The 23,229-nt window shown below is 38.8% G+C and overlaps 1 protein-coding gene and 1 pseudogene across 4 annotated transcripts in view; one reads left to right on the forward strand and one right to left on the reverse strand.

Moving 5' to 3' along the window:
• FRYL (FRY like transcription coactivator) overlaps positions 1-15,679 on the forward strand; it is a 265,895-nt gene extending 250,216 nt beyond the window's left edge. For 2 of the 4 annotated variants that reach the window (XM_054990361.1, XM_054990363.1), the window contains 5 exons: positions 3,894-3,962; positions 8,824-8,841; positions 9,701-9,811; positions 13,507-13,703; positions 13,826-15,679. In XM_054990361.1, coding sequence (XP_054846336.1) covers positions 3,894-3,962; positions 8,824-8,841; positions 9,701-9,811; positions 13,507-13,703; positions 13,826-14,081 — 651 coding nt within the window. In that variant the 3' untranslated portion in view covers positions 14,082-15,679. The remainder of the gene's footprint in view (positions 1-3,893; positions 3,963-8,823; positions 8,842-9,700; positions 9,812-13,506; positions 13,704-13,825) is intronic. The other 2 variants (XM_054990362.1, XM_054990364.1) reach the window with 1 other exon arrangement.
• A 3,913-nt stretch (positions 15,680-19,592) lies between these two features.
• On the reverse strand, positions 19,593-19,971 carry LOC129337139 (lysosomal enzyme trafficking factor-like; annotated as a pseudogene).
• Positions 19,972-23,229: the final 3,258 nt, after the last annotated feature.

A 23,229-nucleotide genomic window follows, 5' to 3' on the forward strand; every position in this document is an offset into this window, starting at 1 on the left:
CCTATATAAGGTGGCTAGGAAGAGCTCTGAGGTGGTGGGGGTGAGTAAGGAGTGATGGCGTGGAGGGAGAGCAGGCCGAGAGCAAAGGCAAGGAGGAGAGTGGATGAAGGAGGAGGAGATGGCAGAGGCCAAAGAGGGTGAGTGGCACAGGTTGAGCAAGCTAGCGAGTGGATTGAGAGGGAGTCTGGGTGATGTATACCGCCCCTCCTTCCACAGAGCAGGGTCCTTCAGAATCCCTCCCCCCCCCTTTGATGTCAGGAGCAGACCGCCTAGTGCCCCGCCCAGCGGTGGCTGCTGCAAGCCCTGACAGATGCATCATCTTAGAGAGAATCCCAGCTGTGGTACTACTGCTCAAACCCACCCACCCCCAATGCTTCCATCCCTTATAGGTAGGCTGGGATTGAGGCAAGAATACTTTGCTCCCAACTCCACTTAATGTGCAGAAGGGGAGCAGGTAGCACAAAATAGAATATGTATAATGTCAGATACAGGAACTCAGATCAGATTAAGATCCCCATAAATCATGGAGTTAAGCAAGGTTGCATTTTGGCTCCCTTTTTATTCAACCTATTTTTGAGTGACTTAGATCCCATTTTACATCTGGTTGATGGTCATTTTCCTAAACTGAGCTCTCAAAAGAGATTCCCCTATTGTATGCAGATGATGCAGTTGTATTATCCTGAACTCAGAAAGGCCTTAGGCACCTTCTACTTGCATTTACATCTTATTGTGAGACTAACTTGCTTTCTGTTGACTTTGAAAAATCAAAAATTTTGGTGTTTTCGAGGTCTTGGAGATGCCTAGATTGGCACACATTAATGGTAACTTAATAGAACAAGTAAAATATTTGAAATACTTGGCGAGTTCTCTTCCAGCATAACTGGACAGCCCAGTGGAAACAAGCACTAATGACGGCCAAAAGGTTTTATGTGAAGGGAAACCAATTTGTCCCTGCAACTATTTTAATACCAAAGTTATGTCCCAACTACTTTATGGTATTACTATTTGGATTAATTCATTTAATTCCCAAGTTGAGCAGATTCAGGCTATATTTTTGCAACGTATCAGGATTCCAAACTGCGTAGGTTATGAGGCCATGTGCCTGGAGATAGGGCAGGGTCTCCCGATGACTAGCGCTTGGCTATTGACACTGAAATTTTGGCTACAACTCCATTTTAGGGCAGGACCTAGTAGTTCCATTATATTACTCTTCCATGCTGGTTTACTGTTACCCATTGGACACATGCAAAATGAAAATTATATTATAAAGTAAAAGGTCTTACGAACATCGCCTGGAAGAGCCGAAGGAGGGAAACACCAGAAACAAAAATAATAGGGCCAATAACAGTAAAACAACGTAATACTGGCCTAAAGATGTAGATATAGAATTCCCTTTCACAGCAAGACTCCTACAGCCACATTCTATTTTCAGTCAGTCAGCCAATACTTTTATTGGCATAAAACGATATTAAACAAACCTATTTGTTTAATTTCGTTCTGAAAATATAATCAGAACATATATCCTATAGTCCATAATTCTCATAGCAGTCACAAGAAATCTTGCTACTGAGAGGGTTAGTATGGGGACACTGATCTGATAAAAGAAAGAAGCCTCACTTCTGGGAGGCCATGCCTATAATGCCAACTAGGATTAATTAACACTTCCCGTATTTGGACATAAAATTTGCATCGGAGCAAAATATGAGCAATCGACTCTGGTTTCCTATTATTGCATGGGCAGATTCTTTCATGATAGGGCAGTTTGGCAAATCTTCCATAAAGAATTGCAGATGGGAAAACATTAAATCTTGCTAATGTAATGTGGGGCTGTGAGCTGTGTAAAATAATGAGCTGGAAGCTCCTGTCTAACTGCAGAGGAGAACAAGTTTTGTCTGCAAGAGGCCAGAGGGTTTGTTTCTCAATGTCTAAGAGTCTCTGTTTTAAAGATCTAAATACTTGAACTTCATCTAACATAAAGAGAGAGTCCAAAGATACACCAATTGACTGTATTTTCCTTGAAATGAAATGAAACCACTTAAGTGAAAATGGATCCACCAACGTCAAAGAAATATAACGTTATTTATATATAGGGGAAATTATACTGATCTTCCCTTTTATATATTGTCTTATTAATGTTTCTTATAAGGGAAACTACGTGGCTATAAAATGTAAGGGAGTTTGAGCTTGAATTAGATGCCAGCAACATAAATCCCCTTGCACTGGAGGCACTGTGCCCATGCACACAGAAGGCTCAAAAGTCCTGCCAGCACTCACACACGTGCAGACAGCATAATGGAGCAGTAGTGAGAATATCTTGGACCTCCTTAATTCCCCAGATGGCCTCTGTGTCCAAACACGACTGGAAAATATGGCTCTCTTAAGGCCTGTCCTCTGCGCATGGGCTATCATGTCCTATCTTTCTGTTGATATTCATTACTCTGTTTCAGCCTGTTACATTATTAAGGGATGTTATCAGATAAACAGCTGTGAAAATGCACATTGGGATGTATGCCACTAATTGAAACTGACACAACATTTAGAAAATTCCAGTTGCACTGCAGATAAACAAATAGCCCAAGTTAATTCACTAAGTATTCCTTATTAAATTAAGCAGAAAGGAAATCTCATTTTTCTTTTTTTTTCATACAAAGGTAAAGGATAGGTCATTATAACATCCGTTGAGATGAACTGTACATTCTGCTAATTTATGGCATCAGCCAACCAAAATTTAATACAATTAACAGTAGGAGAATTAAACAAGTTACTCACTTTTCCCCAGTGATGTCAATGGATGTTAACATGGTTAATTTTGATTGGATAGTATATTTAAAGAGAGACATATATAACTTTTTAAAATATTATGCTATAGTGTAGAGAATCACAAAACATAAAAAGAGAGATTCATGGAAGGAACCAGGAAAAAAAGCACAAGGCGCCGTGAAAAACTAAGCAACAAAATCGATTACAATGTAACAATATTCAATAAAGAGTAACTTATAACATAGTGTCTTCAATCCTCATATATTGTTTAAAGGTAAAGGTAGTCCCCTGTGCAAGCACCAAGTCATTACTGACCCATGGGGGGACGTCGCATCAGGACGTTTTCTTGGCAGACTTTGTTATGGGGTGGTTTGCCATTGCCTTCCCCAGTCATCTACACTTTACCCCCAGGAAACTGGGTATTCATTTTACCAACCTCAGAAGGATGGAATGCTGAGTCAACCTTGAGCCGGCTATCTGAACCCAGCTTCCGCCAGGATCGAACTCAGGTTGTGAGCAGAGCTTGGGCTGCAGTACTGCAGCTTACCCCTCTGCGCCACGGGGCTCCTTTATATATTGTATAATACATATAAAATGGCTGCCAGGGATATACAAACAAGACTCAGAGGCCAGCACATATAATCAGCCAATGAATGATAAACATTGTAAGTCACAAGCTTGCAAGAGTAGAATATTTCAGTAAAGTGCTAATTGCTAATAGCTAATAACAATAAATAACAATAAATAGCAAGAAAGTGACCAGTGCTTATACATATAAAGTGACAGTACCTCGAGTCATGATAATGTTTCAAAAGTACAAATTTGTCATAAATATGTAATTCATTAAGGAATGTCCATTTATCATTTCATATGATATGCCAAATTTATTTAGGACTGTGCAGGAAAAGAATTTTTTTAATTAATGTATCTTTCCCTCCTACGAATAAGAATCTGAAATCCTATAGTGCAAGTAAATTTGTCAGATAGTTTCAGAATATATGTTGAATCTGCAAGCTACCCTTATTGCAAGTCTATCTGGGTTTGTTTTCTTAATACTTCAGGACCTTGTTTGTACTTTGAATGGCTTTGCTTTACAGAATAGCTTTCAGCTTGTTTCTGCTTTTGTCTTGTAGTGGTTAAAAGACTGCAAAAGGACATTTGGTATAGATGATGGCATTCACGGAGCCACCACAGACGCACAGGTAGTTCTCTCCTTGGGTTGTTGGGTCCTTTTGATGTCATATATTAGTATGAAACCCCACTGCTGTGCACAGAAGTAGTATTGAGATTCACAGACAGATTGAAGATTGCTTGTTAAGTTTTTCATTTCAGTTATTGCAGCCCTCTGTGGGGATCGTGAAGTGTTCGCCTCAGAATAATGGATTCTGTTTTTTATTAAAGTGAGGAGCTGGGCTCTGGGCCTGGGCTTAATAACATTGAGCAGATAAGCAGAACAGATAGCATCTGAGCACCCACACGCGTTTTGTCTTGCATGCAGCTGCAGTTGCAAGCAAGAGAATTGGTATTCTGAACCTCTGCTCATCAGATAAATTACTGTCTGGCCCAGAAGCTACATTTGATCTAATCTAATTAGTCTTGGGTACATACCTATGACCCATTTAGAAGGGTACATTTAAAACAATGACTTGAGCGATGAAAATCTTGCCTGTTACATTTGCAAAGGGCTACATCTAGTACAAAACAGTCACAGTCGTTGAAATTCATATTGTGGTGAGACTTTCCATACCGCCAAACAACATATGGCTTGATACCGAGTATAAAAATAACATGAAAATAGTCTGTTAATGCTTGCTACTGTAGTATTATACTACAGTATTAATACTTTGTAGTTTATAGTATTAATACTGCGATTCTGTCCTCCTAATTACAAAAAGCTGAGATGTACAACCATAGCATGGTTATCAAAGCTGTTTTAAGTCCTATTTTCATAACTAAACTTGATAGAAAACAGACATTCTCTTCCAGGTGTCCGTCTGGGATATCAACACCTCCTGAATGACCCAATCTTTTATCAAGGAAAAAGCTCCATATCCTTCCAGACCACTTTTATTTTTCAAACAGGAAGCAGGGTTTTTAGCAGAGAACATTTTATTTTTTTATTTTAATGTAGTTTTCTAAGAGAATATATTTTTGTTCCCATTGTAAAGAACTTACGGGTACACAAAAAGGGAGGGCTCGTCATGAAGATTCTTCTCTCTGAGAAATTCTGCCTTCCTTTCCTTCCTGCTCCTTGCCATGAAACCGATGACTGAGGCACTAGTTTATTTTATTTATTTACACAGGAAGGAATGGGGACCTTGGAAAAGCAGCCAACAACTCATCAGAATTCTGCCCACTTACTGTAGAAACTTTGGCATGCTCTTGAAAGCCAAAACACCCAAGTCAGGAGCAAATCACTACAGTACCCCCCCCCCATTAAGGTTTATACAGCTAATGGCCAAAGAGATTATAGTGTACCTGGCTAAGTTAATGGGGGACTGCCCTGGGGAGAATAGCAATAAAAAATAAGCATTGCAAAAAAGAAAGCAAGCACTGCTGTAAGTTCCAGTATGGATGCTGGAGCGGCTTTTGTGACTGCTCCAAATACAGACAACATCTTGTCTCTCCTAGTAACAAGTCCTGTTCCAAGTCTTATTCTAGGCATAGAGGTAAGAGAACAGCAGTCATAAGAGTCCAAATAATCTAGCTCAGTTTTACCTGGGTCTGATGTGACAACTGCTGGAGATACATGAAGTAAGCAGGAGAGGTTTTTTTCAGCAGAAAGAAAGGTATCCTCGTTGAAGCAATGGGGCACACAATAAGCTGCTTCCAGGGTCTCCTTCTCTACAGTTTGGGTTCCACCAGAAGGTACTTCACTCATGTTTGACTACTTTAGCCTAGATGTCACTGAGTCCTAAATCTCTAACCTACCTACCACACACAGAAGATTTTTTAGTATTATCTCCCTTTGTATGAAGATCTCCCTTAATGCAACACTACCGCCACCCATGTCTTTTGCTAAAGAAGTCATATGTTGCTATTCTCCTTAACAATGGGAATCCTTAGTTCTGTATTTCTTGTGTGATTTCACATGCAGCAAATGCACATCTAGCAAGCACACTTTTAGACCTTTGAGCAAGTAAAGAGTTAACATGGTAATAGCAGTGCATATGACAGGCCCTATTAGAAGAATGGGTGAAGAAAACCAGTATCTGCACCCTTCTAACTTTTTCGTGGAAACTGGTATCCTGTGGTGCTTCAAACAATCACAGTTAGGTATTTAATTAGGTGAAAAACCAATGTTAAATACAGGTCACAAAATTTGCAAATTGCAATAGCACTCCCAGACCCTAGAGAAAAATGTTATAGCACATTAAAAATTTTTCTATAGCTTTTGTGGTTTACAGAATTGTTAATAAGTTTACTGGGGTGAATGAATTTCTGCTTTGAGATCTTAAACTGTGATTACAATCAACTAAATAAATTAAGTAAATGTTAACATAAAATCACTGGGAAAGAGAACATTTTCCTTATTTTATCAGTAGCAGGTAGCAATCTATTCGTTATATTTAAAATTTTACAGGCTGCTTATTTCTTCAGAGTCCAAACATCTGCTCTTCCCAGCTAGCCACTATGTTTGGTGGTTGAAGTAATAAGAGCACTTGCATTGGTCTGTATAAATAGCATATCCAATTTGCTGTGTAAGAATATAAGATATAAAATGTAATTACTCCAGGCTGCTGGAACTGCTTGTGACAGTATCAGCTTCTGTATGTAGGCTGACTTTTGTGTAGCTGGCACAAAGGTTCATGTATGAAAGCTTTCAAAGACCTTGTACCCTGAAAGCCTGTATTTTTAAAAACAATTTTCTCTCAAAACACTCTTTGCAAAATCTTAGAATAGTTTCTTACCATGCTGAGTATACAACTGCATTCGTGCAGTGGAAAAGAACCTCTGCCATACAGGAGCATCAAGCAAGGGATTTTTATAGGGTGGGGAAAGGTGTGGAAAAGTGAGTGAGGCTGCCCACGCTCACTAACACAGCACATTGGTGGGAGTTGCCCTGTCCATCTAACATTAATACACAGTTGTGTAACCAAAAAAGTATATAAGGTGGACGGTGGTGGGATAGTGGAGTGGAAATGTCTGTCAGCTTCTAACACAGAAAACCGTACAGCTAAAGTTTCCTTTTGTACAACATGCAGGGCATGTGTTGTGTTAATAAAAACAAACATTAAGTATCTAGAAGGGGGGGGAGAAATCATGGATGAAAGAGGGCAATTGATAGACTGTGTATTCCATGGTCAATGGTCTCTCCCCCACGCCCCAGATGTCCTATAATCTAAGGAGGGACATAACCTCTTGCAGTTTAAAGGCTCCTTTAGAAGGAAAAATTGTGCTTGGAAGACACTTGCTCTGATGTATTTCCTTAATAGGCAAGCTGAGTGCCTGTGCCCGCACTTTGCTGTCAATGTACTATGAGGGCATGAGGAGAGCCCTCGGCTATCTGAGAATTCAAGGGGCTCATTCAGACCCCCTACAAGGACAGGTTCTGATTTGGGGCACTGATTTACTAATAAAGGGAATGATTGACCATTGAGAATCAATCCTAATAGAGATGTCGATTTTCCGGACTGTATGGCTGTGGTCTTGGCATTGTAGTTCCTGACATTTCACCAACAGCTATGACTGGCATCTTCAGAGGTGTAGCATCGAAAGACAGAGATCTCTCAGTGTCAATGTGCAGAGGAGATGTTAGCAGGTAATTTATATCTACTCAGAAAGGTGGGTTTGGGCTGAGTCATTCTGTAAGAGTTTCCCGGGTTGTGGAATGCTAAGTGGGGGAGCTTCACTGTATCCTGAGGAGGTTCTTTTGCATATGGATTGGTGGTTGATATGCTAATCTTATCTGCAGGGCTATTGTAAGATGTAGAGTATTTTGTTAGTCTGGTATTTTTCAGGACTTGAAACGATGCCCTATTCATTCTTAAACTCTCTTCTTTCCTGTTGAAATTGTGCTTATGCTTATGAACTTTAATAGCTTCCCTGTGCAATCTGACAAAGTCGTTGGATATGTTGTCCAGTATTTTAGTGTCCTGGAATAAGATACTGTGTCCTGTTTGAGTTAGGCTATGTTCAGCCACTGCTGATTTTTCAGGTTGGCCAAGTCTGCAGTGTCTTTCATGTTCTTTTATTCTTGTCTGGATGCTACGCTTTGTGGTCCCGATGTAAACTTGTCCACAGCTGCAGGGTATGCGGTATACTCCTGCAGAGGTGAGGAGGTTTCTACTGTCTTTTGCTGATCATAGCATCTGTTGTATTTTTCTGGTGGGTCTGAATACTGTTTGTAGGTTGTGCTTTTTCGTAAGTTTTCCCATCTGTTCAGTTCAGTTAACCTTTATTGGCATCAGTTGGCACAATATTCACAATACAAGAAACATAGAAAAACAAAGTTACTTCTGGAGTTTTTCCATCTGATCAGTGATTCCTTTGATATATGGCAAAAACACGTTTCCTGTGCGGGACTGTTTTTCCTTAGTTGTTTGATTTATCCTTGGTTTAATCTCTCTTCTGATTTCACTCTTCTGATTGCTCTTCTGAAGATGCCAGTCACAGCTGCTGGCGAAACGTCAGGAACTACAATGCCAAGACCACGGCCATACAGCCCAGAAAACATTCTCCAGCCGTGAAAGCCTTTGACAATATATCTAATACAGATGTGTCAAATTTTGGATATATGCCCAGTTCATTATGCTTGCAACTCTCTGTCTCCAATTCTACATTCTTGTGCTTAAATATCAGAACTTTCCAAATATCCTCTCATATGTACTACTTACTTAGGTCATTTTACATAGTAGTAAGGCAGGTAGAAAGAACCCTTTGTCAGTTTTCTATCATCCTTGAATTCTGCCTGGTATTTTTATCTATACATTTCCTTATGAGTTATTTTTTCTTTAAGTTTACCCGGGACATCTGACACCCTATTTAAAATGGTCTTCTATACTAATTCTTGATCTTTTTTTCCTTTTGTATTTTTTGTGACCTGCACACCTTCTTGCTTAGCATTTGGAAATTCTAGCAGTAAGTGATGGTTCTTGATTTATCAAATATTTAACCATGGCAGTATAAAAACTGGTTTCCACTTTCCTCTTGTCCATTTGTGATATTAGCTGTGTCTCATTGTAGATGATTGTGGAAGTAGTCTGTTTCACTTGTGTATTGTTCTAACTTCTAAAATGCCAGCCCTTTTTAGATAGTAGACTCCTGTAGTTAATAGCAAGCAATTCCATTCCCATTTGCTTTGCTTTCTTACTCTAAAGCAATATTAACACCAATTTTCTGTCTGATATATTTACATCTGAAAATATGTACAGAATTAAAACTGCAATTCTGTTGAGGAATTTATTGCTCTTAAAGTTGTGCTATACTACTATAATCAAAAACATAACATACTTTCATAAATTTATTAACCATGGGAAGGGAACAATATATGCAGCCATTGTTTATCATTGTGGTAATGTAATCTAGAAATAAACTTATAGAAGTAATTTCTTCCCTGCTAGAGCATGTTATTTCTGAAATGTCATGAGAATCTTTGTCTCTTTCCTTTGTTGGAATTTGTTGGATTGCCCTTCATAAAAGGTACAGTTACATATAATCTGCAAGGGCAGTACCATTTTATTTTTAATTATAAATCTGGACTTAACTGCAGCTTTCATCTGCCTTTCATCAGTTTCTTACAACATTAACTTGTAAATCTTGTTGACATTTCCTTCTCTTCAGCAAGCAAAGAACTACTTTTTCATATTGCAAATTGTGCACTAGACAAGCTGTATTGTTTGATTATCATATACATAGTTAAGAATATGGTGTCCTTTACAATAATGTGTTTGTTACACAAATGGAGAAGAGACTAATGCATTTGTTCTTTCATTCATAGGAGTTAGAGTTGTGTCGAAGGCTATATAAGTTGCATTTCCAGTTGTTGCTTCTGTTCCAGGCCTATTGTAAGCTTATCAGCCAAGTGGATGTGGTTAAAAAAGAGGCAGAGGTAAAGAAATACAGAGTTCTATTTTGCTGTTTGCTATTTTCTAGAAATGGGAATTTGGCATTTTTGTATCTTGTAAATTCTCTGTCTATTTATATAGACAGAGCCTTTTTCTAGTGAATGTATTACCAAGGGATGGACTTAGAATTTCTAAACTTTTGAGGTTTCCTACATCCTTTGTGACGGGTCTAAGCAGAGATGTAAAATTCCTGGAATTGTTGTTTGAATTTTCTTTATTTAAACTATAAACTATACACCATGATATAATAAACAAACAACATAGAGAATAAGAAAAAACGCACAATTCTAAACATGACACACTAACAATACATGTATCTATAAAATTAAGAGGAAAAGAAAAAACACTAAATTACACTACAAGTTGAGTTCCGATTTTCTCCGCAACAAGTATATATCATTTCTAGAGTCCCACTTCTAAGTTAGTCACAAAACCCCTCTTTTTTCTATTGTTCATGTTTCTTACTCCATAAATCCAGATGTCCACAAATCCTTGTTATCCATTTCATGCAAAAAGTCTATTAATGGTTTCCATTCTGTCAAGAAGTTAACTGATGTCCTTTCTCTAATTAATGCCGTAAGTTTTGCCATTAACGCAAACTCCAAAACTTTTGTCAACCATTCCTCCACTACAGGCAACAGAAAGTCTCTGGTTTCAGCTGAAGTTTAATCTTCAGAATCTTCTGCATCGATGATAGATATAGATTGACTTAGTTCATTTAATAAAATTGTCCCCAATGTCCGTATCTTCCAATATCTTAAACAAAAATTTCCAGTTTAAGTTGTCAAAGGCTTTCTCGGCATCTAGGAAAATCAAAGCAACTTGTCTTTCATTATGTTTTTCTCAATATTCCAGAATATCCAATACTGTTCTTACATTGTCCTTTAGATGCCTCTTAGGTAGGAATCCACTTTGGTCTTCATGAATAATGTCCCGTAGGATACTTTTGAGTCTTCCTGTCAAGATCGATCCAAACAGCCTATAGTAATTGTTTAATAGTGATATTGGCCTGTAGTTTCTTGTCAATGTGTGATCTTGTCCCTCTTTTGGAATAAGTGTTACGTTGGCCTCCTTCCATGAGTCCAGCATTTTCCCTCCCTCTGAAATAGAGTTCATCATCTTTTGTAAAGGCTGAAGAAGTTCATCCTCAAAACACTTATAGTAGCTACTTGGGAGGCCATCAAGGAGTTTTTCCCAACTTACTCTTTTTTATGGCTTCACCCACTTCTCTTACTGTTATAGGTCCATTCATAATTTGTTGTTCCATGATCTTAGGTAACTTCTGTTTATTAATATGTTTATTTTTTCCACTGACACATCACAACTCTTATACAGATTTGTATAGTACTGATAAAATGCCTTTTGTATATCTACACTGTCTGTTAATGCCTTATCCGCCTCTTGTATTTTCAATATCATTCTCTTTTCTCTCTCCTTTCTCAATTTATAAACCAACCATTTTCCTGGCTTATTTGCATATTCAAATGTTCTTTGTTTAGCATAATTCAATTTGATTTCCATTTCTCAACATTAACATCGATAGTTGTTATTGTAAGATCTTAATATGTTGCAATATATTAGTAATTCCAGGAGCTCTCTTGAGTTCTTCTTTGCTTTTTATCTCCTCCAAAATATGTTGCTTTTTCTCTTGGTTCTTTGTTCTCAGTTGAGTATTATATTGAATTAGGTAACCTCTAATATATGCTTCATCCCACACCATTCTCATATCTGTACCTTTGATTAAGTTTAATTCAAAATATTCTTTTAGTTTATTTTTAAAGTCTTTGATAGTCCCTTCATTTTGTAATAGAGTTTCATTTAACCTCCACCTAAAGGTACCCCTTTCCCCCCTATATGTCTTGGATACTGGATTATGGTCTGAAAATGTCTTGAGTAGGACCTCTATTTTAACCACCTTGGTGGCAATGTCCCTTGATGTCAAAATCATATCTATTCTTGAGAAAGATCTATGTCTTTCTGAAAAAAAGTATACTCTCTTGCGTTACCATTTTTCTGTCTCCACAAATCATTGAGATCCAAATTTTCCATTAGATCAAAAAAAGCTTTAGGTAGTTTACCCTGGTTCATCTTAATATGTTTCTCAGAGCATCTATCTATCTTTGGATCGATCACTCCATTCCAATCCCCTATCAAACAATAGATTTCATATGCTAGATGTGTTAAACAATCCCCAATTTTTTTATAAAATCCAGGTTTATTCTCATTTGGAGCGTAAAGACCCACCACCAATGTTTTTGTCCCCTGTACATCAGTTTCTACTGCCACATATGTTCCATACTCATCACTCATTATCAATTTAGGCTTTAAATGTGGCTTGATGTATAAAGCAATTCTATTCTTCTTTTTGGTATCTGCTGCTATAAATTCTTCACCCAAAATTTTATAAGTAAAAATTTTTATATCTTTTTTCCTAATATGGGTTTCTTGCAAACAAATCATATCATATTTTAGTTTCTTTAAGTAGTGAAAAATTTTCTTCCTTTTTTGGGCTGAATTTGCTCCATTGATATTCCATGTTAAACTTAGTGCCGTGAAATTTTAAAATTTAATAAAATGGGGGAAGAAAAAAATCCCAGCATATGGAAAAGTAAAGAGCAGAGTTAAGTATGGGCCTCCACTTCCTCCTCCTCTTTACTCTTCTCCAATTGATGCCTATATTTTTCAAAAAGGTCTCTGGCTTTATGTACTGAGTTCAGTCTAAATCTTTGCCCTTGAAATGTAAAAATCACACCTTCTGGAGTATCCCATCGAAAAGCAATATTTTTGTTTTAGCTTTTCCACCAGAAAGCTATAATCCTTGCGTTTATGCAGAAATCAGATGGGAATTTCTTTCAGAACAATAATCTGGGCACCACCAATTATTAATTTTGTGGTAGAGTGCTGTTGTAGAATTTGTGCCTTCACCTTTCTTCTTACAAAGTAGACCAGCACATCCCTTGGGAGTTTTCTCATTTTAGCAAATTTAGAGTTAATTCTATATATGATATCAATTTCCATTTGCACTGCATCCTGATCCCAGTCCAAAAACTCCACCAAAGCCACAGTCATTTTGTCTACAATGTCCTCACCATCTTCTTATGGGATGGATCTGAACCTCAGGGCAAATTCTTTTTCTTGCATTTCCAATAGTGCCAGGCTAATTTTTTTTCAATCAGACTATCATGAGAATCTACTTTGTTTTGTAATGTCTCAATTTTCTCTTTAATTTGATTCACTTCTACAGAGACTTATATTCCAATTCCTGGAACTGTTGAAGCTATAAGGGAAAACTGGATTTCACCCACTTTTTATTTCAGAAAAAAATGAAATCTGGGAGGTGGGAGAAATAAAATATGTGCAGTATTTACTTTCTTATTAAGCCTAAACTCATTTTACTCTTTATCTTGATGACAGATTCTTTCAGCTGTTGTCCAGGTTAAAATGATAGACATTCGTTAAGAACACGCATGCTTGCCATGAACAACAAACATCCCTCTCTGCTTTCCTGTATATTTTCCAGTAATATACATGCATATCACACAGTTCCAGTATCCTCAGTGTTATCATTTTAAATCTTTCTGTACAAAAGATTCCAAACATTAATTGAAAATACTTATATACACTGCCTGAACAGATTGCTTTTAGTCCGCAAACTTTAGGTTTTCTTATTTTGTTTTAGGTAATAAACATGTCAGAGGAACTTGCCCAGTTGGAAGCCTGCCTGAAGGAAGCAGAGACTGTTTGTGACAGTAGTATTGAAGAAATAGAAATTGCAGAAGCTTCCCATGCCAGCGCTGAGACTGCCATTCATTCTCTCATTGAAACCTTGAGGAGCAAGGAATTTATGTCTGCGATAGCACAAGTCAAAACATTCAGGTACAGTGTGACCAAATTATATTGCTACATTATTTAAAATGCAAAGATCGTCATCTTGTATTACATGTTGTGTGCATGCATTAAGAGAGAGGCCATTCAGTGTGTGATTTCTATGTTCCCAGATGCATTTGGCCCAATGATATTTTTGGCAGCTCTGAAGATGACCCAGTACAAACTCTGTTGCACATTTATTTCCGTCACCAGACCCTGGGCCAGACTGGTAGCTTCGCAATAGTGGGTTCAAAACAAGACATGTCAGAAGCCAACTCAAAACTCATGGAGCTGAACTTGGAAATCCGTGAGTCACTGCGCATGGTACATTCTTATCAACTTCTTGCAAAACACACACCGGTGGGAAGTTTGAGCACTGGATTTTGAACTGCTGTACCACAGAAAGGAACTGGGGTTCGATATTATCAAACACCTTTCATGTCTGTGGAAACTGTTAAACTTTTCTTGCAAAACCCATGCTTACGAGGACCAGAAAAGGAACTTTCCTGGGAACAAGCTACATAATTCAAAAGCAAGAGTCTGAAAACTTGAGTCATCATCCTCTTGTGTCTTACATATTAGCTGTTGGGCAGGTTGACTTTTTTTTTAAACATCAACATACAAAACTGCATTAAAGGAAAAGGGCTAAAAGTAATGCATACCAATGCATTATTTTCTTTAAAAACCAGAAATGTAAGATTTGTTGCAATAAAGGCCTCGTTATACTGAGACAATATAAAAAGCAGATGAAATGAGGCTAAAATTAAGCTGGTTATTTTGGCTGAAGATCTGTGTTTTTTCTCGGCTTGCCCACATGAGTGATCATCAGATAATGCCCAATTTACACATTTCACAATGCCCCGAGGAATGTGCCATCATACTGGAGTAGGAAAGACTGCAAAATCCATTATCAATGTTGTATTTACTATTTACTCTTTTTGTCTAGTGGTGAGTTAGGTGTGAAAGTAGGAATGAATGGCTCTTAAAATTGCATTTTGAACGTATGGATGTTTGATAAAGTCTAAGCATGCCTAAAAAAAGCACTGCAAGATTATTTTTGGGGAAAAAAATATTTTATTAGAACTAAATCCTAGCCTGTAAATGTTATGGCATTTAATAATATTTTAAACTGGAAATGTCCAGTTTTCAAATAAATAATATATCTAACTTGTTGGGAATGCTGCTCAGTTCTCTGATCAGTGCTTAGTACAAATATCGACAACAACTAACCAAACAGTAGCTGCCTGCAGAGACTTTAAAATGTATATTAAAAGATGTATGTTGCCACTCAGCAACATAGTAGGAAAAAACTTTAACTTATTTTATTCTGTACATATTCTAGAGCTTGTAAAGTGTAAAATCCAGTATTTTTCTCATAGAATTGTGCAATGCACTGTAAAATGAGAATAGTGCGGCGGGGGATGGGATAATGACTGTGTGTGGAGTACATGATCTGCCCTCTTGTGTTCCGTGGAGTTCAAGAGAGGTGTAAATTCATCTTCATGAGGGATTCGGGACTGTAGAAAAAGGGGATCGCCAGCTACCAAACTCAGTGATATACTTTAGAACTCGTTAAAATCTTGAGCACAAACCTGATTCTCTTACCAAAAGCATTTTATAAAAGCAGAAAGTATGAATGTAGTCTCACGATTTCTGTAACTCAAAAGAAACAAATGCTCTATGTTGTATGCATCTCTCCTACTCTCTGTGATTTAAAATAAAATGGGGCTCTGTATTAAATGTCAGAGTGTAGAATGTAGACATGAATCTCTTAGAATGGTCTTTTTTCCCTTGGGAGGGAAATTGGACACATACACACCCCAATATGTAATTATGCTAAAATGCATTAATTGAAGGCACTGTACATACCGTTGGACTGCTGGAAGAAGTTCTGTTATCTTTCAAAAACTCTGTTAACTAGACCTGGCACATGCATAATCACTGTATTTTTCTGACCCTGATAAAATTTTATTTTGAAGGCTCTATGGTACTGTAGATGGTATTCTTAATTATTTCATAAGCCTTTACAAAGGGATATGTAGTTTTTAGTGCTGCATTATACTTTTTCATATTTTATCAGTCTTGGGGGTGTTTTGGAGGGGAGGGCTTGGTAAAATAAAAAAAAAACCTACCTGCTCTTTTGTCTATTTTCTCAGAAGGATTTGGTGTGTATGTATATAGAACGTGCATCTAAACACTTCAGTGGGGATGTCACTTACATGATTGTGTTCACATGCTTTCTTCTAATGAATTTTGCATACATTCTAACACTAGCGTGCTTTAATATCTATGCCAAATATTTGATTATCAGCTTTCCTAGCCATGTCTACAACACACAGTGCGGTGTTGTGTGATTTTTGTGGTAAGTTTAACTTTATATAAGGAACAACAGGAAGGGGCCTCCTCTGCAAAACAAGAGGGGAGCTGTGCTTCCAAGCTGTCTGTTGATATACGTAACAATTACAAAACAAACGACATACTTTAGGATTTGGATTGGAATGCTAGAGGTGGCACAGAGTGGCAGAACTATAGCTAATTTTGAACACTCAAAATGTGCCCAATTTTAGTAGCATCCTTGTTCTATCATAGGTGGGGAGAGCCTGTAACTCAGTGGCAAAGAACTTTCTTGGCTGACCTTAATTTTCAGATGCAGTCCTTGACATCTCCAGTTTCAAGATTTTAGATATTTCTGCAACCTTGGGGATTTTTCATGTGTCTTATCCGTTCATGCCTCCAATCTCTGATTTTAAGTATCCACAGATGAGGACCACTTAGCTATTAGTAAATAAGACAAGTGGGGGACTTGTAAGGACTTGCGGGGTGGGGGTGTCATTTCATTTCCCCTCCCCCACCATAGCCTCACCCTACCCACCTTTGTTTGCCCCCGTCTTCAACCTTCCCTAGCAGCCTGTCCCCTATGCCCTCCAGGTACATGGTTCCCAGGTGCATGGTGGCAGGCCTCAAGGATCTGTGGAGGGTATTTCACTGTTTCCTGTCCCCCTCCTCCTAGTAGCTTCCATATGCTCACCTTTCCCTATGTCCTCCTTTCATCCAAACCTTCTAAACAACTTACCTGCCCCCACCTTCATCTATATTAATTTGTTTCATTTATATATTGTCTTTCTCCACAATGAGGACCCAAAGCAGCTTACATCGTTCTCCTTGCCTCCATGTTATCCTGACAACAACCCTGAGAAGTAGGTTGGGCTGAATGTGTTTGACTGGATCGAAGTCAGCCAGTGAGCTTCCATAATGGAGTGGTGATTCGAACCTAGGTGTCCCAGACTCAGATATAAAACTCTTTAACTACTACACTGGTGGGCAGAGGGGCTGCTTTGAACAATAGGCCTGGGGGAGTCATGCAAGTCATGTGGTATCAAGTGGCCCAGTGGTTGCTTCTGGGCCTGGCCACGACGAGTCTTCCCTAAGGACTTCAGTATCCTCAAATCAAGGCCCCTTGGCTATTAGATACTTTACAGCCACCGAACTCTGCAACATGGAATTCAGAAGAAACTGAGAAAGGGTGGCGGAAGAAGGAGAACTGGCTATAGATTATCCGTAAAGGCAGTTTGAGCCTCTGAGCATTCCCAGCATTCAGAAAGCAAAGTGGCAAAGATGTGGACAAAGGCCTGGGTGAAGCACTATTTCATCATGTTCCCATCAAACTGGTCTTCTGAAGCAGCTGCTGCCTTATTGACTATCCAATTAGAGTAAAAGTCTCCGGGTTGTAGCTCCCCTCTGATCCAAGAAAACCTCCTCCTTGATAATTTTCAGACAGAAGAAAACAATTAAAATTCTTGCTTGCAGAGGAGAGGCAAAAATATTGTAACATCGGTTAGTGAATTTTTCTTTTCTGTGATCGTCAAAAATGTATACAAGTCTTCTCTCTGCTGCAAGTGGGGAGAAGGCCCTGCTTAAATCCCCCCCATTCTTGCACTGTACGGCTCCACCAAAAAAAAAAAAAAAACCTGGCCTCTCTCTCTGCATCTTGTCTAATTGCACTTTCTGTCCTTCAGCATTTCCCCCCAGTGCAGCTAACTGCTGCTGTCTAGGCTGCGCTGCAAGGAAACTGCAGAAATCCCTCAGTCAAATGCCATGATGTAAAGCATGTGAAAGGTGGTTCCTCCCTGCGTCCCGTGGGGTGGGGGGTGGGGATGAAGGAGCGAGGATAAATGTATGAAGATTGTCCCATTCTTACTATTTCCCATTGGGATTTTTCTCAATATTTTAAAAAATGTTTCCTGTTTTTCTACTGTTAATGTAGTCCAATCCAAATCAGCTTCACATACCTACTTTTGAATAAAAATCACACTTCTTTCCATGTCTCTGTTATTGCTACCTCTATACTACTTCATCAGGATAAGAGAAAGCATTTGTCTCTATTGCTCACCCCCACCCCAGCTGCAGCAGCCAACCGGCCTGCCTTCCAGTTGCCCAAGCAAAATATTTACCAATGTCCTCTGCAACTGTGTAGCCTGTGGGGAGGGGAGATAAAGTCTTTGCTTCCATTTTTCCTTCCCTCTTATTCAGTGCGTATGTTTACTTAAGTACAAATAAAATGTGTGTGCCTGCTTAGCAGATCCAGCAGCAGAGAATGGGATAACAAACAGGACCTACAGCTTATATAAAATCAAGAAACTATTCCCCAACCATGCAATTATTGGCGGGAAAGTGATGTATTAAGCAAAACTCCCCCCCTATAGGCCATCAGCCAAGTTATCGGTTGAGTGCCTCTTTCCCCCGACCTGCATCTGTGAAAAGCAGACAGTGACACACCAGCAAGACTCCTGGGTGAAGGCGGCTGTAGATTACTGCCTGTCATTGTTTGAAGCAATCACATTTGATAGATTAAATAAGTTATTTGGGTTGGATTTTCATCAGTTAATGACTGCACATACAACCCTAGTTAGTGGCTAAGAACTCTTTATCAGATAGAATGGAAAGGTGGCCTGTTCACAATTCTACTCCAAAATTTGGGCAATCCACCTTCTGCTTGAATTTACTGTGGTTTTCCTTTATTGCCAAAACAAAAAAAACCCTTTTCAATTCCACTTGTGATCAACTATGTGTACATAACTGTTGGCTACTTGATGGGGATGTGCTTCCTAATGCATGTTTTAAGAAATAACTAGGAACCATCCACTGGGAAATCAAAATTAGACAAATGGAAAAGATTTTCACTTTGGGCCACAGGCAACAACTTGAACCTGGTCCTATCCTCATATGGCTTGGCTAATTCCTCCTTTAAAGTTCAACTAGCAGTCATTTCGGCCTACTATGACAATATAAACAGGAAATCTCTCTTTGCCCAGCCACAACGCAAGTCCTTCCTCGAGAGGTTTAGCAAACCTACATGCTCCAGTATCCAGGCTGATCCCCCAGCGGAGTCTCTCCTTGGTTCTCACTTCACTCGTGCATAAAAATGTTGTATGAATGGAGCCCTCGTTTATTGAGTGCAACACTGGAGCAAGCACAGCCATGTCTTAATTCCTACTTTTATAATAATTCCAAACTTTACACATCAGTACAAAGGACAAGTCCTTGTTAGTTGATTTCTTTCTTAAAAGTAGGCTTGAAAGAACTGGGGTGTGGAATGCACAATGAATTAAGGTTTCATATATGTATCCCCCAAAAAAATTCAGATAGAGTGTAGAAATGCTGTGTCATAAGGCAATATGAAGAATGTCCCTCTCAAGTCTCAAAGAGGGCTCTGTCACTCTACCCAATATAAATTAGCCATATTTAAAATCAACTTTTTTAAAAAAAATAGAAGGTAGTTCTATTCAGAAGTTAACACTTTGACAAAAAGACTCCCAAGTTCCATTCACATATTTCATTGACACAGCCAAACATCTTCATGATTATCTAAAACAGCTCATGAGAAAATTCAGAATGATTTTAAGTGTCAATCAACTGTAGTCTGCTGATTTGATTGGAGGCCTTCATGAAAGTTTGGTGACAATTGCAAACAACAGCTAAGCAGGTAGGAAGGATGCAAGACCCCACTGTTTTGGGATCAGCTCTGATACAGGAATAAAGGAACAAGAACATCTGTAAACGGGGGACTAAAAAGATAATGTCCCATAGCCAAAAAGGAAAGGACAGTAACCGTGTTTTTAAGGAGTGCATCCAGGTGCTTTCATCTCTTGAGTTTTTCAGGGGGTTGCTTAATATGCTCCAGTGCCTGTCTGTTAAAAGGCTCATTGATTTTGAAAACACCTGCTATTAGATCTAATCCCACACCAATCCATCCCATCCTCTGGAGGAAGTTCATCATTCTCCATGCTCTGCACCTTTCTCTGCCGGGAAATAAGGAGAGCCAGGAGACAGGGCAAGCAACCTGGTCACATCACTCCGCCACTCCCAGCCAAAGGGCAGCGGGCATCGCACAGTTGCAACCGCTGCCTGGCTAAGTGCTGGGGCTCTGCCATCCCTTCCATCAGCCGAAGGGCCCGACCTCCCGCCAAACTACCCAAACCATGCTTCAACAGAATGTTTTTTAATTGGATCACAAAAAATTGGCGTCATTTGACTTTTCTAAGATATACAAATAATTTTGATCGTCTGTTTAAAAAAATTCAGATTCAACTTAAAAACTGGCACACAAAGAACTTTTCTTGGCCAGATAGACTCCAGTTAATCAAATCATTTATTTTACCAAATTTTGATTGTCCAAACCTCAGGCTATATTTAGAAGCTTCTGCTCTTGCCACAACAACTAAGATTTTAACAGATGATTTAAAACGACCTTGGCTGCAAATTGAAAATAGTTTATACTTCACCAACCCCCATACAAGATTTTTTCTGGGATCGTGAACAAAAACTTGCTATCTTAGCCAACTCTAATCCATATTTGTACATTCATGGAAAATATGGAAAACACATTTTAGTGCCAAATATTTCTCCTATCTCGCCATTGACAAACCAATTATGGTTCCCTCCGAGGGCTTTCTCAGTATGATAGCAATATATATCAACACTGGAAAGAGAAAAGTATTAAAGTGTTAAGAGACTTAGCTGATAAAAATAATATACTTGAAAAAACTCATTTAGAAAGATCCAGAGGAGTTAGCCATGTTAGTCTGCAGTAGCAAAATAGAAAAGAGTCCAGTAGCACCTTTAAGGCAGATGCAAAAGATGCATCTGATGAAGAGAACTGTGGTTCTCAAAAGCTCATGCTACAGTAAAGTTGGTTAGTCTTAAAGGTGCTACTGGACTCTTTTCATTTAGAAAGGAAACTCGGTTCTAAGGTCAACTGGTTCCACTACTTTACACCTAAACCATGCCTTATCTTTACCTCAAGTCAAAGCTGCCTTATCACCACCTCTTTCAGAATTGGAACACATCTTGATAGATATTAAACAACATTCAAAAGATGGTTGTTGTAGATTTTCCGGGCTGTATAGCCGTGGTCTTGGCATTGTAGTTCCTGATGTTTCGCTAATGCTAATGGAGGGAGGCTTCACTGTATCCTGAGGAGGTACAGTGAAGCCTCCCTCCATTAGTATTCCACACCCTGGGAAACTCTTACAGGATGACTCAGCCCAACCCTACCTTCCTGAGTAGATATAAATTACCTGCAAACTTCTTTTCCACACTGTGACACTGAGAGATCTCTGTCTTTTGGTGCTACACCTCTGAAGATGCTCGTCACAGCTGCTGGTGAAACGTCAGGAACTACAATGCCAAGACCACGGCTATACAGCCCGGAAAATCCACAACAACCATTGTTCTCCGGCCGTGAAAGCCTTCGACAATATGAAATTCAAAAGGTCTCACTTCTAAGATGTATAAAATTTTACTTACAAATTCTAGTTTTGAAGAGTTGCCTTCTCAAAAGAGTTGGCAACAGGATATTTTTAAATAGATTTAAACCAGAAGATAGGGGGGAAATTCTATAAGTTCTCCTCAATGTACCAGGAATTGTGGTCAGATAGGTAACTTCCTCCACATGTGGTGGACTTGCCCAATTATGGCATCTTTTTGGAAACAAGTTCACCAAAATATTTTTTCAATTACGGGTGTAAAGTTAAATTTCCTTTCAGAGATTTTTCTACTGGAATATCAAAACCCCTTAATAGAAAATAAGCAACATAATGAGCAAATTTCTATTTTACTTTCTACAGCAAGAAATGCTGTTGCTGCTCATTGGAAAAATCCCTTGATACTTGGATGGGTCGCATATGATCTTACTTTGTTATGGCAAAGATTACTGTAGGTACTACACAACCATACTCTGAGAAGGCCCACAGTAATTTTGTGGCAATATGGGGCCCATTGGTGCAATTTGTGGCTGAACAGGATTTTATTCAGGATAATACATATGATCTTTTTTAAGGGTGTTTTTTTCTGTAGATGGTTGATTATTTTTGATTGTATTTAGATTGTCTATTTGGATTTGGATTGGCTTGTGGGTGGTCTACCTTGTACGAAATTTATAGCTGTTGATTTTGTTGTATTTGGTATTAATTTTTTTTTAATGCATAAAACTTCCAAGCCCCTAACTACATGCTCCCTTAAGATTCTGACACCTAAAACAGCTTTTCTGGTGGCTCTAACCTCAGCTAGGAGGGTAAGTGACTGGTAAGCCCTGAAACATGACCCTCTTTTCCTTAAGTTGTTCACAGGTAAGGTCGGAGCCTCCCCTTTCTGCCAAAGGTCGTCTTTGCTTTTCACTTAAAGCAGGACATTTGTCTTACTGGCATTGCCCCCCACTTCTACGACTGACTCAGAGAGACTTGTGCACACCCTTGATGTTAAACGTGCTTTGTCCTTTTACTTGGACAGGATAACTTCTTTCCAAAAGGACCCCAATCTCATTCAAAGAACCCCAAAAGTATTTGAAGGTCACCGCCTAGACCATTTCAGGTTGGATAGTTTGGCTCATTAAGGATTGTTTAATCAATCTAAATGACCATGCCCTTTGCACACAAGAGCATACTTTACAAAGGCTAAATGCACCTCCTCAGCCTCCAACTTGTGCATCCCTCTAGTGGAATTATGTAAGGCATGATGATGCCATTGATGTAGACTCCAGAAGGGACACAGCTGTGGGCAAGGCCATCCTCAAGAGTCTCTTCCATTAAAGAGCTTAGCTCGCTAATCTCCCATGCAGATCTGCATAGAAGACAAGATGATGAAAACAGAATTGCACTCACCTATAAGGGTCTTCTGTGCTCCGCACACACATATTTCTTACCCTGTATCTAGATTGGTTGAACAGTAACCAATTCAGGTTTTTTCCCCGTTTAAAAAAAAAAATTAAATGGCAATTTTGTGAAATTGGTGCCTTTAAAACAAACCCTTGCAACTGATGGGGTGGGGGGAGATCTGCGATATGGCTAACAAAAATGTGCAGAGCCCTGAAACCCACTTGATATTTTAAAGTTTCCATTTGTTGCTGCCTGTACTTTTTAGTCCGTTCTCTTTTGGCTTTTTCAAAAAAAAATTGTAAACATTGCAATATTGGTACTTTGGTACCTTAAAAAAAAAAGACTTGTAAGTTTCCTCAGTGGAACAATTGACAAAACTCATC

This window comes from Eublepharis macularius, chromosome 10 (assembly GCF_028583425.1).
Source record: "Eublepharis macularius isolate TG4126 chromosome 10, MPM_Emac_v1.0, whole genome shotgun sequence".
Lineage (NCBI taxonomy): Eukaryota > Metazoa > Chordata > Lepidosauria > Squamata > Eublepharidae > Eublepharis > Eublepharis macularius.